Source organism: Sinohyriopsis cumingii, unplaced genomic scaffold, assembly GCF_028554795.1.
Source record: "Sinohyriopsis cumingii isolate HCF-2022 unplaced genomic scaffold, ASM2855479v2 utg002411l, whole genome shotgun sequence".
In the NCBI taxonomy this organism is placed as follows: domain Eukaryota; kingdom Metazoa; phylum Mollusca; class Bivalvia; order Unionida; family Unionidae; genus Sinohyriopsis; species Sinohyriopsis cumingii.
The window spans coordinates 317751-337500 of record NW_028316201.1 but is presented as its reverse complement, the minus strand read 5'-3'; the positions used below and the strand labels follow the sequence as shown (position 1 = coordinate 337500).

General features: G+C 36.6%; 1 protein-coding gene across 1 annotated transcript in view; it reads right to left on the bottom strand.

The window, feature by feature from the left end:
* LOC149770762 (uncharacterized) overlaps positions 1-19143 on the bottom strand; it is a 24288-nt gene extending 5145 nt beyond the window's left edge. The window contains exons 1-7 of the mRNA XM_089949148.1: positions 18744-19143; positions 16254-16762; positions 14855-15163; positions 13578-13652; positions 3312-3596; positions 523-912; positions 1-10 (exon numbers count right to left, since the gene is read on the bottom strand). The exon at positions 1-10 is cut by the window's left edge and continues 86 nt beyond it. Coding sequence (XP_089805274.1) covers positions 1-10; positions 523-912; positions 3312-3596; positions 13578-13652; positions 14855-15113 — 1019 coding nt within the window. The 5' untranslated portion in view covers positions 15114-15163; positions 16254-16762; positions 18744-19143. The remainder of the gene's footprint in view (positions 11-522; positions 913-3311; positions 3597-13577; positions 13653-14854; positions 15164-16253; positions 16763-18743) is intronic.
* Positions 19144-19750: the final 607 nt, after the last annotated feature.

The window sequence follows — 19750 nt, the reverse complement described above, 5'->3', positions numbered from 1 at the left end:
GTTGACTGGTCTGGAAGGCAATAAATATAACTTATGCTGGTATTGGAAATAGACTAATAGAGATCGATAAATGCAATAGGTTAAAAACCTATTTAACTATGAACTTGCATATAGGCATTCAAACACACACACACAGAGACACACACACGCACATGCACTTGTATATTAATTGATGTGTATGTGAGTAGCAAACGTTGCTTGAATGCATGATCTACACATATTCCATGGCTGTCCTAAAAAATGAGTTTTGTCTTTGATGAATAAAAAAGAATACATTACATATAGAAGAAGCAACCTGGAGACACGACGTACATTTATTTTAAAAGTTCAAAATTCATTCTAAGAATCGATGTAGCGATTCATTTTTGAACAAGAAAAGAACATTGAAACGGTACCTTCCATTTTCATAGAATTGAACGTAATAGGTCCCTTAAGTTGTATACATTGTTGTATTTAAAATGCAAATCTGAGATTAAAAGTATTATTCTATTCCATAATTTGAATTTTTGCATTCCTACCTACCGTTGGATCTTGGTAGGTCATGGCTGAATATTGCCCCAATTGATGATGTCTGATACTCATTTCTAGTTTCCAGGTTTAAACCTTGAATATCGATAAATATCGAATCCAAAAGAAACTCACTGCCATTATAGGCAGCAATTATGGTCCCTTTTAACCATGATACGTCCCTAAATGTGAACGAAAAGTTGTCTTTACTAAATACACAGCCTTGTATGACAGCCGAATAATTTTGTGGAACTAGGGTACAGTTTCCGTGTGTCACGTTCTTAACTCCCACAGTAGAGGTAACATTAGTTTGCATTATGTCAGTTTCATTCGAATACATGTTCGTGTAATTACACATTAACACTTCTGTCCCCGATTCATCGTCTTGTTGAACTAGTCGTCTACCTACAAAGAGAATCAAATAGACTGAGCATATTGTAACGACAATATTACGAATGATTGTATAGTACATAATTATAAATATAGAAAACATTAAACTAAATTTAAGATCACAATTTATGCTCTCTTTTATAAAGAAGATATCTGTATTCCTGAAGTCGAGTTCTCTCTAATCGAAAGAACTACAATATTCTTGAATATTCCGAGACAGTTTCACCTTGGATGGATTCTGTAAATTCTGGATGAAATTGGTCGTAGATGGAAATCATCCCCAGGTAATGTCATTAGCTATTGAAACTAATTACTAAACAGTGATGGATCTGTCGCCCATCTTCTAATCGTCACCAATTTTCATTGTAAAGTCGCCCTGGCCTAATCCAGTCGAACAGACATATATAGGTATCATTTTCTGCTGGGCAACTAAAGTTACTAGATTCAGTCTTCAAAAATGTATAATCTGGATAAAAATGGTAGCAATTTACAGTTCTACCCAGCCACTACCATTTGATATTGAAACTAATTGTGTAAATTTGCTATATCATTTCACCCATCTGCTAATAGTTAGCCTTGCCTTATCAAGTAGCCTAGCCACTGAGAGGTTGCCGATTCGCGATAAGAAACCTGGAATAAGCTAAGTTTTCATGAGCAATCAATATGAATAATAGGACATCGACCTTTAACCCTATCGCGAAGGAAAAATATATGTTGACTCTTTTAGCTTAACTAGCTATAAAGAAGAATATCTTAGTTGACGGACCTTCGTCCGTAGTCCAACGTCGGTCATCCGGTGTCCGACGTTCATTTGCGAAGTTTTGTTATTGCTAGTCCTCATAAAGTACTGGATGATTAACATGATCCTTTACACAAATCTCCATCATAAGGTGTAGATGGTCCTAAATGTACACAGTACTGCTCTGACTTCCAATAAGGCCGCCACAGCGACCAGCTTAGCAATCTTGTTAGTATTACTATGTCTGAACGGAAAGTCAAATCAGCATAGAGTTTCACTACAAATATATCTTTAAGTATGGATGAAAATGGAGTATTCACCTAAACACTGTGTATGCTGTCTTGTTGGTCCCAATAGAGCCACAAGTGTGGTCACCATGAACATTTGTACACAGTACTGCTCGGACTTCTAATATGGCCGCCACAGCAACCAGCTTAGCAATCTTGTTAGTATTACTATGTCTGAACGGAAAGTCAAATCAGCATAGAGGTTCACTACAAATATATCTTTAAGTATGGATGAAGATGGAGTTTTTACGAAAACGCTCTGCATGCTGTCTTGTTGGTCCCAATAGGGCCACAAGGGTGGTCACCAGTAACATTTTGTATCACTACCTATACTGAACGAATGGTTATATTGACATGGGATTTTCACCAAAGTATTCTTGTATGTATAGCTAGTACGATTAGAACATTTTGACGATTTTTCTTCCAAATGATCGCTAGTGTGGCCATCTCTAAAATCAAAATTGTTATTCATCAATAATATCACATACTGTTTCGACACTACAGTTAAAACGAAGACACGGTTTTATTTTCGATTTTCTTGTACGTTCTTCTTTGCCATTAGTGCGTCTGTCCCTTCAAGGGACTCTAGATACGTACACTAGAAGCATGATAAGAAATGACCACTTAAAGACATGGTATGTGTTAACAGCAGTAAAATATACAATATATAATAATCTGTTATCTTAGTACTACTGACAGTTCTTGGCAGACAAACCAACGATGATTCTTTACCGCTCTTAATTGCATCCATAGGTTAGAATGCTGAATTCTAAAATAAAATGACTCATCGGCAAATGTAGTCTTTAGTATAGATTGCTTTCCATGCTTAGGATTTGAAAACTGTAGTAATCTAAAGCGCGCTTACCTTTGAAATTTCATGTTTGCGAAAGCTAGAATTAGTCAAAATATATCCGTACATTTTCTAAATCCTTGACGTTATAACTAAGTATAAGACTGCATAAAGGCAAAATTTAGGGAAAATCTCCATTTTATCCAATGAAGATTAGATTAAATGGGTCATATAGCCACGGTGTCCATAATGACAAAACTGGTTTAGTGTCTTTGTTTATTTTGACGACCTTACGAATTCTTGATACATACATACATACATACATACATACATACATGCATGCATGCAATCGTGCATAGATAGATAGATAGATAGATAGATAGATAGATAAGGGTTTGGGATTGTGAAGACATGCTATTTTGCTCTTATTTAGACTTGTAAAGGTAGATTACCAATCACTCAGGTTGATACTGTATTTATCTGTTCCTCTCCCCTTTACTGTGAAGAATAAAACTTAAATGCAACACAAATGCTGGCTTACATCTATCTTGATAAAATTATTTTCTCGTTATTAAAGAAAGGGGCTACGAATACTTACCTAAGACAAGAATATTGGCGTTTCTATTCTCGCAGAATTTTTCCAGACCTGTAATGTCTCCGTTATGAACAGATGTTACATTCAGTAGCTGAAAACTTAAACTTTTGTCGTTTATTACAATCATTTGCATTTGACCAGTGTAATTTATGTTAGAAGATCCGCTGTCATGTTGGTTCTTCTTTGGGTCAATCAGCATCACATTTGTGACATGCAGCATACTCCTGTAACCGGATACGTTTATCACAATAACATTATCTTTCTGAACATCTGATGTTGATGAAAACTCTGCAAGGAAAAGTAATACTTGTTTGAAATCAGCTTAGGAATGTAATAACATAAATTAGATTGATTTCTTGAAATTCTTAGCAATTAAAATCTTTTATGCAAGCGCATTTGTAAACCGTAGGTAGATAGTAGGTAGGTACTGTGAAATGTTATTAACGTTTTATTTCAAAATTCCTTGTAATGTGTGCATTTTGTCAAATTTTCTTTGCTTCGATTCAAAGAATCCAAACATTATATGTGTAAACAAAGCGAAGCAGTGGATTTTGTTTGTCACAACACATTTATTCACGCACGTATGTTTTTAATTATTTTCCATCTATTATAAAATATCACAAGTTCATCAGGCAACCTATTGATGATTTTTAGGACTAATTTCTAGTTTTGCAGTCAAGGAAGTAATTTAACGTATTTAGTGTTAACCAAACTTATTCAGCTGTATGTCACCACGCACATTTTTGGTCTCTCTCACTCACTGCATTCCTTATTTAAATCAGCTTTGATAGTGATCATTTCTTATCAAAAGATTCTGAATTTAACAGTGTTTTGTACAACATTTAAAACTTGATACTGGCTTTGGCTTAATTCCAGCTTGATCTTATCATACTAACTTGAGATGCCTATATTTGTTTCAGTGTCCACAATATTGCATTCAGCCTTAGCTGTATAGGTCTTTCTAACGATAAGAAAATATTTAACAGTGTGGTTTTAATTGCAGTGAAATGCAAAAAAATAATTTACGTCCTAGACAGCAAAAAACACACGCTTTAATTTCACTTTATAATCAAATAAATATAGCAATGTATAAATTTTTGTCAATTAAAGAGATCAGAAATAATTCAGACTCTGACATTTTGTATTAGGACATGGAGATCCTGATAAACGGGCAGTAACACAAACCGCACTGAACACTAATTTCACACATATACACAGGTAAAATCAATATAGACACAGAAACAAACACAAACACTTACACATACACATACACACAGACACAAACACACACACAGACACACATATATATATATATATGTAATTGTTTATATATTTGCTTGTTGCTGTATGACAATATATATATATATATATATATATATATATATATATATATATATATATATATATATATATATATATATGGATGGTTGGTCTATATGCCTATAGAACAGGGAAACGAACCCTGATGTCAAATATAGAAAACTGCTTCTGTTTGAGGCAGAAATATTGGATTCCTAATTCATAGAACTGTGTAAAACTGAAATCAATAACACACGCAATTTCCATTCAATAGCATATATGAAAAGTGATGCTTAAATTGTGATTCAGTTCACTCAAGTAGGTCAAGTGACCCTCCCTGGAAATCATACTTCATATATATATATATATATATATATATATATATATATATATATATATATATATATATATATATATATATATATATATATATAATCGTGCAAATGAAACTGAAAATATGTCACAAAATTCTGTTCAAAACGCTTAATAAATATTAGCTTCAGTTTCAGACTGCTTACTATACTAACTCTCCCGTTCGTGACTGACTGACCACCCCCACCCCACCCTCCACCCGCTACAAAAAATGCTGATCAATCCTGCAAAAAATACTGTGGGCGTCCATGTGCAGGACAATGCCCAGCTGGATTCAATGTTTTCAATAAGCCATCTAAAGCATGTATTTAAAATTAGAGTTTGTGTTAGGAAATATTTGCAATCGGATTTAATTTATTGATGTCCCATACTAACGGAATGTCATGTCTGAGAGACTAACTTAGCCACTTTTTAGTAATTTCATGTGCATCAATCTAGGACTTCACCTTTTTTTATTTTCATTTTCAAATATTTTAAATTTGGGCTTATTTCTCTCAAGATAAATTGTTATTATAACTTGAAGTCTAAGATAATTTTTTATTGATACAATGCTGACCACGTTTTACTGTTATCGAGGTTTACGCTACCATTACAGAAAATGTAGAATAATGTTACATCCATGGGAATATCATGTGAATAAAATAAATCATTTGCATTGTACTCGTTCAGTGCAGTGGATGTAAGACAGGTAACTCTGTTTACATTGCTTGACAATGCTGTGGCAGGATACTGCATTGATTTTCATGCATGCTATGTAAATTTACTATGTTGGATTTACTAAAGGAAATTATCGAATTTTTCCAAGTAATATCTAAAATAAAAATAACTAAATTTTCCACCTCAAACATGTGTATCACTGAATCAAGCAATTAATATGTTTGACTAAAACTGATCAATTTTCTTCTTTATAAAGACTGTGTGTTAAGAAATCCGTAGCCAAATCTGACGGTCAATGTTCAAAACACAACATTATGACAAGTATCCAATGATGTTTTATGTTCACTTTATTTTTATGTTCACTTTATCTATAATCAATTGGTATATTAGATACGGAAATTTCAATTAAGAAATCAGGAACGTTTAATATTTTTATTCAATAATTTATGACTGGGCATTGTACATTTCTCAAAATGGAGATTTAGATCAGGAACAAAGTGTCTGTTAAAAAGTCAACGATTCAACCATTATAATGAAGAGGTAAAAGTAGCATAGTGGGGCGATATGGGGTCTATGGAAATCTTAGTCAACCGACTAAAAAAAATATAGGCAAGAAAGCAAATCTTTTCTAGGCACATGAATGGCCCTGAGAAGGTATTTTGTAAGCATCATTCCGTTAACATAGAGGGCGTCTCATACATCTTCTTCTCTTCCTCAAACTTCTTCTGACTTCTGATGATTTCAACCAAATGATCGACAGGAGAGAGTCCAGAAGTAATCCTTGTCCGTGGCAAAGGATTAAGGCAGTAAAAGCAGATTACAACCGGTTCCTGAATTTGTTTTTTAAACAAACGAACACCCAAATGTCCTTTTCAGGGCAACCCACCTCTCTCAAAAAGAGATAGCATTAATTTTGCCAAAATCAATTAAAACTCAAATCCATTTCTTGCCCAATGATGTACGTGTGTGAATGTGTGAGTATAGGTCCATATTCTAAAAAATCGAAACCAAGAGACACTTACCTTTTATGTCTGGTCTATTCTTTACAATCCAATTCATAGCACAACACTTTAAAAAGTTCAAAAACTTCTGTTTCTTTGTTCAATCTCTGTTTTATGAATTTCTTCACTTTTACAGGTTTTTTCTTCCCTTATTCCTTTCTTTCTCCTCGTCTTCTTTTCTTCACTTTTTTCTCTTTCTGGACGTGTCTGGGTTCTTTCTTTTGCGAGGGTACCTCTTCTTCCTGTTCTGATCCCCTCTCTTCCTCTTGCTCCTGTTGTTTTTTTTAGAGCATTCTGAAGACCAATGTCCTTTCTCTTGACAATGATAACAGGTATCTTGACATTTGTCTCTTCTGATACCTGTCTTGCTTTTTTGACGATCTGGACACTCTGTAGCCCAATGCCCTTTCTTCCTACGGATATAGCAAGTAGTCCGTCTCCATGTTTGAAGAAAACTTTCGCATGACACCTAGCAAACCTCTGATCAGAAGTTCGATCTGTGTTGGCTCTTCCATCGTTCTAGTTGGTTTGAGAGTGATATGAATACTGGAAGGGAAGACACTAACCCTTTATATAGGGAAGCCAAATGTCTGACATGGATAAAAGGATCCATGGCGTTTAAAATGTAGCGATTTGACTTTTTGCATCAAGACAAAACGCTCGCATCATGTCGTTGAGAAAGGAGAAGAAAGTAAGAGACAGAAATGCGATTTATCGCCTCGCACAGTAGCTGAAGTCTTGGCTCAAATTCATGCCAGCGATTTTGAAGATGACATGAGTGAGCCAGAATCCAGACCCAGAAAGTTTGCACCCAACCAAAGTTCACCACCTCCTGTAAACCATGAAAAGTACTACCACATTCGAGGAACGGAAAAGCGTTCCTACACTATGAAGTTTAAAGATTTCGTGTCCAACGTACCGTTGGAGAAAGCAGAAGAGTTTATTATAAGAAGGCGATCGCTTGAGACTTTCCATTCATAACGACACTTTGAAGTCACCCGTTTTGACCGAGTTTATCAGTCCGTCAGAACTGTCACCTTCCAAAGCCATTGACAAGATTCAACACGTGCAACAATCCAACGACAAATTTCACATCACCGATGGAAAGGCGACACTGTCTCTCCCCAAAGGGACCGGACAACGCAGAAAATTGTTATTGGTGAACGAACTTCGTAGCATCAAGGGTAACCTTGTTCTAATTAACAACCCTCAAGACCATATGTTTTTAGCCTGTGCCATCCTGGTAGGACGAACGTATGCCGACAAGAACAACACCGTAGAATTGGAAAGAGCCTAGGAGATAAATCGACAATCAGACCGAGCCAAACAACGAAGTGAAGCAGAAGTCCTGTCAAAGCAAGCGGCGCTAATCAGAGATACACCGTGTGGCATTCCAGAAATGCAAAAAATGCAAAACGTCTTGGCTCCCCGCTACATAATGAAAGTGCACCCTCAAGAAGCGCGTGGACCTTTGTTGTTTCGCGGCAAAGATTTCAAAGACGGAAAATACATTCACGTCTATCATCACGATGAACATTTCATTGTCATTACCAGTATCTCAGGATTCCTAGGATACAGCTATTACTGCGAAAAATGTTACTAAGGCTATAGCAATCGAGAGCAATCGAGAGCAACAAAAGCATTGTGGATCGAAATGTGAGAGATGTTTGGACTCTCAACCCTGTCTTGACGAAGGACAATGAGTGCATTGCCCTGCTTGTCAGCGCACATTTGTCAGCCCTGCTTATTACCAAAAATATTTGAAGACACAAAATTCACAGAAGAAAAGTGCTTGCCAACTCTTGAGAGTGTGCCCTACTTGTAAACAATGCATACGTACCAATAATGCCAAGTTACACGTCCGTTCAGGAAAGAAATGATGTCACATTTGTCAACAAATCGTGTACTTGGAACACGAATGTTATATTCAAAAATATCATTCCAAACAAGAAGAAGATTAAATTCAAAGGGAATTTCAGCTTATTTTATGTTGTATACATGCAAGAGACCGTTATTAGCATTCCTAGTTTCTGTGTGTCTCATCGAGCGTGCGAGAAATGCATCCAAGAACCTATATTTAGTCATTGGCTTCACTGTAGCAAGATTCCAGAAGGACGTGAAAAAATCGTTCGGGTACCGTACACGCTCTCCAATTGGCACAATGGATCTTAAACCCCATCGACGAGACATGGAGTCAAGAGGACATCGAACGTTACGGAGATTGTCATCGTCATGCCACAGTGATGGCTCACAATTTTTCGGGATGCGATGGATAGTTTCTTTTGATACTATACGGAACAAAGTACCGAAGATCCGAAAGTGACTTTGAACGGAACCAAAATCGTTTCCATGCAAGTGGGACAAGTGCAGATTAAAGATTTGATGAGTTATTTTAGCCATGTCTTTGAGTCGAATGCCTAAACCGTTTAGAATGACATGTTTTTGGGGTGATCATATGAACCGTGTAAGTTTGTTTTCTTTCACGTCCGCGCTTCACGAATATAAAGCAAAAACGTTCGTCAGTCTGGCTAACCCATCGTTGATTCATCAGCTGAAAGCAAATGAGCAGAATCACCAAGCATCTGGAACTCCAGATGCACCTGAAATATGCCAGGCGCTTCCTGGAAAAGCTGACTATAGAGACAATCCAGGAAAGAGTTAAGCTAGAAGAGGAGGAGGAAAAAGAGAAGAAAGAAAAGGAGAAGGAAAAGAAGAGAGAGGTCCTGCCTCACCTGATGCTAAGACCTCCGTGTGAGGTGAAGCCAATGGTCAGTACACCTCCACAGGCAATAGCAACACTACCACAAATACGTCGGCTACTTCCACAGCCACACCAATTATAACATCCACCACCCCAAGTACCAAGAACCGTTATCCACAACATGGAAAATTGGGAAAATTAAATAACAAGGCCACAGCATCTACGAGTGTGGTATAGGATAAGAGAACAAGTCTTCACTGTCCGTTAAACGGATGAGTGGAATAGTGAAGCCGCTTAAGCCCCGTCTGCGCTCCCAACCACAACAATCAATTGGGACAACAAATTGGGTCAGTGTTGTGTCTGTGGTGCCCGGCCTGGAAGGTTGAAGCATTAAGAAAGATTTATTTAGAATTTTTTTAAAAAACAGCCCTTCTCAGAGCTACCCAAATCTCTTGAAAAGTTACCATTTTGTATGAGTGTGAAGTAGTGTGATTATAAATACTCACTCCTTTACTAATATGAAAGTGTGTGTGTGTGTGTGTGTACGAGTGCGCGTACGTTTGCGTGGATAGTAGAGTATGTGTTTGCATGAGTGCGCGTACGTTTGTGTGGATAGTATATTTGGTGTTTGTTTTTACTCTTCCTGAGCGGGGATAGTATATTTTGGATTTATGAATAGTAGATATTGGGGTTTTCCCTTCCCTTCTGTGTGGATAGTATATATTGTGTTTGTATGCGTGCGCGTACGATTTTGTGGATGTTAGATTCTAGAGTTTTTTTTCTCTTCCCATGTGTGGATAGCATATTATGGGGTTTGTGGACAGTATATAATAGTTTTTACTTCTTCCCGTGCGTGGATAGTAGATTTGTGGTTTGTGGATAGTATATAATAGTTTTTCTTTCCTTCTTTGTGGGTAGTAGATGATATGTGAATTTAGTGTAAGGGACGTTTTCCTTCACGTCTTTGCTTAAAGTATATAAATAATAGCCGTCGTTGGAATAACTGGAGTAGCGCTATAAGTGGGTGTAATTCCCTCAGTAAGCGAAGCAGCTGAGACAGACTAAAAACGATGAGCTTGGGTGCTCCTATTCCCGCTCGTCGTTTGTCCCGTGGGATTACATTATCCCGAAATCGGACACAGCTAAGTAGCACACTTTGTGTGCATTAAAGCGTTGGGAGATAAGGCTCTTTTTCCGTCCCCCTCGAACAATTAATTTAGTCCGCTATTGCGGAATTTTAATCTTTGCGCATGCACTATGTGCGCAAGCGACGCTAATAATATCTCATCATCATGGAATAACTATCATTCCATTCCATTCATTCCATTCCATTCAGGCAGTGGACACAGAGCGAGCAGGACCGGCTTACCAGGATTGATGTCAATGTCAAGGGAAAGCAGGAAAAACGTGCTTTTAGGAACACAGGATAAAAGAATGTGTCCAAGCACAGAACAACTAAAGAAGAATGAGAATTTTCTGCTAGCTGTATGACCCTTTATTATAGGCCGATGACAAGAATTCATCAGGACAGGCACATAGTGACGGGAGGAAGCAGTCAATACGAGGCAGCCCTCAGAAAGTAGGGCAGCCAGTGTTACGACGCACCACCAGAACCATGACTGTTGACCGGTGGAAAACAACTTTAGCTGAACTGATGAATGTTGTGGCACCATGGCAGTTTAATAGGGAATTCGTAATACGAGGCCGTCTGCTAAACAAGGGAGGCGTAAGTCCAGTGACGCCACCAAGAAAAAAGCCATGGAAACCCTCATATACCGGATCAGCTACATAGAAAACGTTTTTGATAATATCTTTATTTTAATATCCTAATTTGATCTGTTTCGTTACCACCATAAACAAAATTTATTCTTTTATTTCCTCTTATGCGTGATACAAACTACTCATAAGTCATTTCGACTTTACCGATTGGTATTTTATTAGTATAGCGAATGTAAACTATGTACACAAAATTCAAACTTCAGAATGAATCATTCTTAAAACTCCTGACTTAGTTGATTTGGACAATTGCACAGGTGGTTCAAACATTATTGGCATTTTATTGTCCATTTATGCAACTGGACTGGATTTGAAATAAATACGAGCTGGTTTTTTCTGGGAGTACACAACATCCATGGCCGGCTTGCGGAGTTCCTGGCCTCTCCTGCCTCTCTCGAACATTCGTACATGGACGGAGATGTGGAACTCGTCCAAATATTGGCGTTGCTATGTGACGTCATAGTGGCGACCAATCGCTACTGGGGTCACATGCTGATTTGGCTGACACCCTTTCTCAGTTCTGGCAGACTGTAATTCGTCTCTGAACATGAGTGTGTTTTGAGTCTATTCCCACTCATGCAAGCCCTACATTAATGTCGTTAGGGACTTTAGCATTAGTCACACAATCTGACGGCTTAATTGATTAGTGATCACAGTAATGCCTGTGGGATTAGGGTTTAATTCCTTCCCCTGGAATTAATTAAATAGTCCGTTTATGGACAATAACCAGACGCACATGCCCTTATTAGGGCGCAAGCGTCTATAATTTAAATGATGATGATGATATAATAACTACTGTGTAACACGTATTGATATTTGTATTGGATTTGAATAATTATTGGGGGGAATAAAATGCTTCTCTGTTATTAGGTGAATTGAAAATTGTCTGTTTTGATACGTTTGCGCTCTTTTGTCCTGGGTTCCTTTCCACCTTGCCTCCGCCAGATAATAATAAGGTGCGAATTTGCACATAAAAACTGGACTGTAGTGGTTCCATTCCTACATTATCGACATGCGAGACTTAACCAAGTCGCGAAAGCACTAGGTTCAAAGGCGACTTCAATCCTTTTTGATTGATTAATAGATTGATTCTGACTACCCAGACCTATTCATTCTTTCATCAAGAGGACGTCGACGGGTGACTATCAAAGAGCGGGGACGAGCTACCACGTGCGGTCAGCGCCTTACCATACAATATGGAGAGAATGGCACCAGCCCTACATGGACGTTTTGTACGCAGTGGAAAGCGAGTACGAAAACCACTTAAATCCGATTAATCAGTCAGTCAGTCAGTCTGGCCACCCAGCGTTGACTGGTCAACACGTCTGGAAAATGGTTTTGTTTAACAACTTGAAAAAGTGTTGGTATTGGATGGTGGATGGAGCCTATGTAGTGGAAAGGCTTGCAAATGAATGGAAGTATCCATGTAGCCTAGACTTTGTGACCAGTCTGAAAGTAGCGAGAGATCTAACTAAATACATGATAGACGAGGAAGTGAAGAGTTTAAGATGCTTCATTCACCCGAAGTATGTTAGAGTTAGAACATTAAACGAGGCACTTGATGGTATGATGAATGTCAGGTGTGTTTATAGAAAATTTGATAGAGTGGTCTTATGTGAAATGGGGATTAGACCAATTAAAGAAAGCTGAAGAAATGATGAAAAATGTATTCAAAGAGAAAGTGAAGAAAATAAAAGATAACTGTTCAACGGAGAGAAAGGACAAAGAGGACTTTTAAAGACTGAATCAAAACTGGATCAATATGCAGGAAACGTTTATATTAATGGGACATTCTGACTGAATGCCAGAGAAGGAAACGAAGAATGGATTAACAGAGTGAGTGAGGAGATGGTGGAAGAAGTGGGAAAAAAAGAACTAAAATGCCATTTGCAGGGACACTCATATGCCTTGACAAAATTGCTTTCTAGCCTAAAAATATTTTAGTCGCTTGAATAGTTGCTTGTGTAATAGATTGATATTCTATGACTGTATGTTGTATGTTGTATGTGCTATATATGTATATGTCCCGCCAAACTTTCTAGGTTTTTTCCCGCTCTTTGGTCCCATTTGAGGTCAGCCACTTGCCGTGGCGTCACCCCTGTTCCATTCCTACTGACCCTATACAGGCTCAATCCACTCCCTATGTTAAATTCCTCTTGACCCTATACAGACCAAACCATGCTAAGTTTCATAGACTCCATAGTGCCGCGACACCTTTTTGACTGTGATTTCCACGGACCCTATATCGCCCCATCATACTACTGATAAATGATTATGTTTGAAAATTTGCAAAAAAGGTCTTCGTTGTATTTTGATTGCATAAAATTTTGCCCGTTTTGAGTTCTTTCTATATTTTTATATTTTTCATTACTTGTTTTAAGTCGTTATTTCATTTTATTTACATGCAGAGTTAGAAAAACAAATGTTCAAGACACTAATTGGTTTTTTAATTTCACTACTTACCATTTTGTTTTGCATTTGCCGTAGACGGTACAGTGACATACCCTTTTGTAGTCTCCAGGTTTGATGTTGTGGTGTCTTTTAAGACAAAATAAAATGAAAGAATTATATGGATGAAGAAAAAAGAATTCCTGAAAGATTCACTCTAACTCAGGTCATTAGCATATTTATCACGTCCAGAAAAGCATTGAAATTATATTTTTTTCTGTTCATCCAAATTGCTTGGTCCCTTATTCGTTTTGTTTGGTTATGTATCTTTTTACAGGTATCATCTCAGTTGTTGAAATAAATAAGAATCCCTGAATCAAAATTTAAAATATTTAGTTTGCAAGAAACAAGCTGAATGATTTGATTTTTTCCTACGATTATGACCCTTACATGATTTAGATTTGACTGCGTGTAATAATCAAAACAGTCCGTTTTTAACCTTTTCTTTGAGATGGGAGTGATGGTGGAAGTACTTTTAAATCGAACTGTTTGTATGGTAAAGAATTGTACCCCAACCCATTGCATATTTGCCAATCATGACAGAATTTAAAGAATATAAGAGAATACTGCATACAGACTTGCTTATTATTGTACAAATTAAATAACAGCACTTAGTATAGACACAACACATCTGAAACGATCCCACTTTGTTCCAAATAACTTAATTGACACGCAGTCAAGTGTAAATCACATAAGGGACTTAATCCTATCAAAAAGTCAAGGAAAAACTCATTCATTTTTTCTTGCAAATTGAATGATCTCTTTCAACAGCATAGAAAATACCTGTAGAAAAAAACGATAAAGGGACTAATATACGCGAATACAAAATTAAAACGAGATTATATATATATATATATATATATATATATATATATATATATATATATATATATATATATATATATATATATATATATATATATATATATATATATATATATATATCAATTGCGTATGAGTTGGACACAAGCAAATTTAAAAAATGTACTCAAATATCTCAAAGAGCTTCTTCCTCTGCATAAAACTAATTTCATGTCTTTCTTATCGCTTAGGTTTGATCAATAGATATTTATAATTATTTATTTATTTACATATTGACTCAGTGAGTATCAAACACCGATCAAACATTTAAAATACTGTAATAATGTCGTTAATCTCTTATAATAATTAACACTTTACACATTTTAATGCTATAATTGTCATGGAAAATGTAGCAAATGATGTTGTAATATGTGATATTCTTCGAGCAAAGAGTTAATACGTGGTTCATTTCATTTGCAAGACAAATTTACCTTGAACGTAAAGATCTATTGAGTCCAAAAGGAATCCCTTGTCATCCCAGGCAACATACGTGCCCTTGTCTAACCATGATACCTTTTTCAAGTTGAATGTGAAACGGCTTACATTCAATACACAACTTTCTATTCTATTTACATACAGATTTCCAAATTCTGTACAGTTTTCCTGTTTGCCGTCATAGATTACAATAAAATGAGGTGTAGGATCGATCATCTCAATTTTAATCGAAGATATATTCGTTTTATTACACATAATCTGAACAATCAGCGATGATGCACTGTCTTCTACACGTATCACCGTACCTACAACATAAAATTCAATATACAATTCAAGGTATTATAATAAATAATATCTGAACCCGAATGTTTATTTCAAGGGTAATTAGTGTGACAGCCTGTAAAAACGTTTCAAAGATCTGTTGACTTTAACTTTTATCGTATTCTGAATCGTATATGTCTCTCATCGTTCTGATTGAGTGAATGACCATTGTGATACTCTGGTTTAGGGTTATTTGTAAACATATTGTTTTATTGCTTAATTAAGCAATGACTAACTTATCTTGGTCCTTTCCTAAAATGCCCCCAAAATGATACAAACTTGAGTATAAATAAACATTATGTCAGAATTTCATAGAAGAAAGACCTAAACTTTCAACGCAAAATATAATACAAGCAATATCAATGAAAAACGAAATAAATATATATTTGTATAATTAAGTGAATTAACATGTATTATAAATAAAAGAGAAGGGTGGGGGAACAAGACATTTCATTAGTTATAGCCACTACTGTCATTGTGTATAATTAATAAAGTTAGTGTGTAGAATATAAATATTTCGGAGCATTTAGGAATATTGCACATTTTCATCTGTGTCACATTTCAATTGAAAAAAGCAAGCGTACAAAAGGATGAAGCTGAAAGATACAATGAAAAGACTGCGATGCGTTCTCTGACTATTATATAAGGACCAACATCAAAGGAGTGCCCAACGTCTTCTTTATCCTGACTATCAAGTAGCATTTGAGCAGAGAACATAACATCAGGGACCCAGCAAGTTGTAATAGGATCCATTATCCGCTGGTCTGTTAGCACTCCTGGATTCAGCTTTATCGAAAGGCAATATGTACTAGCATCCGTTGGACGATTAAACTGGGTAGATTCTGTCGATTTAGCTGTAAACGGGTCCATGGTCTTGTAGATCTATATGGTCATTTCATCTCCAGTAGGAAGGAAAAAATAGGCGCTGAACCTTTCCTTTAAAGAAACAATTTTTGGTACAAACTACTGAAGTATCGGGATGTGAGAGTGATCAGTTATAATTTATTCTTAACAATGAATGTGCATTTTTAGTCCGTTGAAACGGGACTGTATTTGATTTAAATGTGTGCTTACCATTCAAGTGGCGACGAAACAGTGGGATAGGCAGCAAGGATCAAACGGTGAGAGAGCGGGACTTCCATTAGGACATGCTAACCTTTATCCCATGAATTTGTGGTGCATCAATCAAAATTATGCACAAGATAGTTTTAAAACAGTTGGCGCCCCTGTTCTGGCGTCCTTGCATGCAAGATAATAAGAAAACCTACGTGGGACAATAATGCTTTTCCTCCCTTTCTCCACAGAATCATTCAATGTAGAGACTGTATAATTTCCACTGTCCATAAAATTGACATTTAATAAGAGAAAACTGAGAGCACCATTTTCGATCAATGTTACACGGCCAGTGTAATTTCTGTTAATAGATATTCCCTCAGTGAGATTCTTCCTTGAATCGTAGGTCATTACATTAGTGACACGTAGCTTACTGGTGAAACCAGAGAAGGTTATTTCTAAACTTTGTTTTCCGTTCGTTTGTAGTATGGTCACATTTTCTTCAATGTAATATCTCTCAGGTTTCCATTCTGCAAAAAACAAAAGAAAAAAACATTATTTGAAATATGATTAAAATGTGATATTGTCATTTTGATTGCTTTATTGAAAATCAGAATAAATAGCATGGCTTTTAAAGATGTGATATAAAGCAATTTCTTATGCCAGTGCTATTGTTATATCAAATTGTGATTCCCCCATGGCCCATACATACGCAGTTAGAAACATTATTTCAAAATTAGGTTATATTTCAACAGCTAACGATCGCTTCTATATTCTATACATCTCTGATGAATTTCCCCTGATTAATCATTAGCGTTGTAACACAATAACGATAAAAAAAATATTAATAATGAATTGAATATGCTACACAAGGTCAGCGAAATTCTCTCTCTCTCTCTCTCTCTCTCTCTCTCTCTCATGCATAAGGAAGAGAATACGGGGAAGTCTGTGGTATGCCAGATTAAACCTTATGGAGGCCCTTAGGCACTCGAAATCTCGCAAATGATCTGCTAATACGTTTTATCAATATTATTTTGATCCGTTGCCGTGGGGCCCATAGGGTGCCTACTCTGCCTATTTGGTATTCCGGCACCGGTCTGTGGAGTGAGAGAGAAAAAGAAAACTGAATTTGCACACCTAGAAGAACCTGGTTTTTGGTCTGTTAGGTGTGCACGCCCCGTGAGATTTTAATACAGTGCTCACACTACCAATGATACAAAGTTGCAACAGCCTGGCAAGATTAAAAGATAAATGTATGGGTTAGGAGGGGGAACATACTATAGTGTATTTAAAGCTTTGTTTATTTTCAAGAAACATCGGGATGGGCATTGAACAAATTCGTTATGAAAGCCTCCCCAACCATTCCACCACATCTCTCTCTCTCTCTCTCTCTCTCTCTCTCTCTCTCTCTAACTGAAACAACTGCATGGTCGATTAATTAAATCATAATAACCACTTAAATCAACTGAAAAAAATATAAATGTTTGAAATACCTCTTTCGGGGTTATTTTCTATTTCACACCCGTTTTATTAAGCTAGCAGGAAAGTGAATGTCTGCGAGTTCAATGTTCAAGAAGCTTGCAATGCTGTATTTGTAGTTCTCTACTTTCTTTATTACAACCATCTTTCTGGTTTAAATCATTAGAGTATCTTATATTTATTTAATCAATAAAAATAAAAGTAGAAGTTGAAATGAAAGAAGTAGCTTTTCAATTTGCAAATGAGATTGCGATTACTCACAATAAGAACAGAACTACATTTTGTGGCAGGGGCGCCGAGTGGCCGAGTGGTCTAAAGCGCTCTCCGTTACGGATCACTGCCATCTCACCTCTGTCTGCGTGGGTTCGAGTCTCGGATTCGGCTAATGTGGGTATGTCAGAAAGCTTTCCAGTAGCTTCTCGTGGGTCAGTAGTTCTTTCCTGGGTTTTCCCGGGTTCATCCTCCACCATTATTACTGGCCGCCATGTATAGCCTATCGTATGTTGAAAATGGCGTTAAACCCTTCAACAACAACATGTTGTGGCGGACACACTCGACAGGGCTGAGACGAGTTCATTCATTCAGTAGGTAATCTTAACTTGTTGGAAATGCAGGTATGTGTATTTGTATATGATATCAATAAAATCTATTTATAGTATGAACTCTGTATCTTTGACATACCACTAGTTGTATGAATTTTTCATTAAAAGAAAGTTCGTGGCATATCAGTGATACAGTATAGACTATACCACGCGCGCGCGTGTCTGTGTGTGTGTGTGTTTGTGTGTGTGTGTGTGTTTGAGTGTGTACTCGTCATTTGCTACCTTTCACAATAGCGTCATAGAATTCATAGTACGGAAAACTCAATAGTTACCATTGTCAGTCGTAAAGAACTGTCGATGACTTATTTTGTTTTATACCTTTACATATTTGTTAGAACATATAGGAAGTCTTATTCTCAGTTTATTACGAATTCCATAGTAGTTCGTATACTACATTTTAAACATTATGCTACATCAGTTTATTGCTTACCTGTTGTATCATATATTCCAAACAGCATAAGAAAAACGCATATCTTGATTAGAATAGCCATGATTTGGCACCAAGATGTGGTTCTCCACATTTTAGCAATGCATTCAAAATCTCAAGAAACGGTATATCATGTTAGATTGTAGTCAATAAGCGTAATTCTCTAAGGTAGTCATGTGTGGTTCACAGCCTGTGATGCAATGCAGAATGACGGATGATGCGTTCTAGATAACTGAAATATGTCTTTAGTTCCGCATCAGAATCATAGACTGCAGAGATGTGATGAAAAATCTAATTCTGACACTTTTTTAAAAAAATTAGGGATCACGTACAAACGGTGGTGATAATGAACGTGCATATGCTCGCAGTTAAACGACATTTTTTGGAACAGTGTCAAAATGAACAGAAGTGAATTGTTAACTTCGGCTGTATAAAGAGTGATGACAAAATTGTAGATGGCGATATCCAATATCCGGTATAAATGTACAACGAGATGTTGCTAGGCCTCGTAGTTCTCTGTCTTCACTCTATTATTTAATGCTGTGAAGGAAATAATGAAACAGACCAAATATGCGTCATCAAATCATTCTCTAATCGAGGTCTTAGCTCTAGACGGGAGTCTCACATATTTTCAGTTTCAGAATGATGTTAGTTTCTCGCAGTAGAGTATAATCCCTGGAGTTTGTTTTAATAAGGATAAACAATTCAGAGAGAATGAGAGAGTCAGAGAGGGAGGGAGAGTCAGAGGGAGAGAGAGAGAGATAATAGCAATGTTTCAGCACACAAGACAATTATAGATATTGGCTGCAACAATAAATTAAGCAAATGAAACGATATAATTGTTCGAAATCTAAATCTTTAGTATATATTCATGAGTCTGAAAGTGTAAGAAGAACGCCGTGACTATTAACACGGGATAATTTTAATTGTCATTTTTACTCCAACTGATGTTGTTTCAAACGCACTTCTGCTGTGAAATTAATGCAAACTATGTGATTTCTTCTGTATTA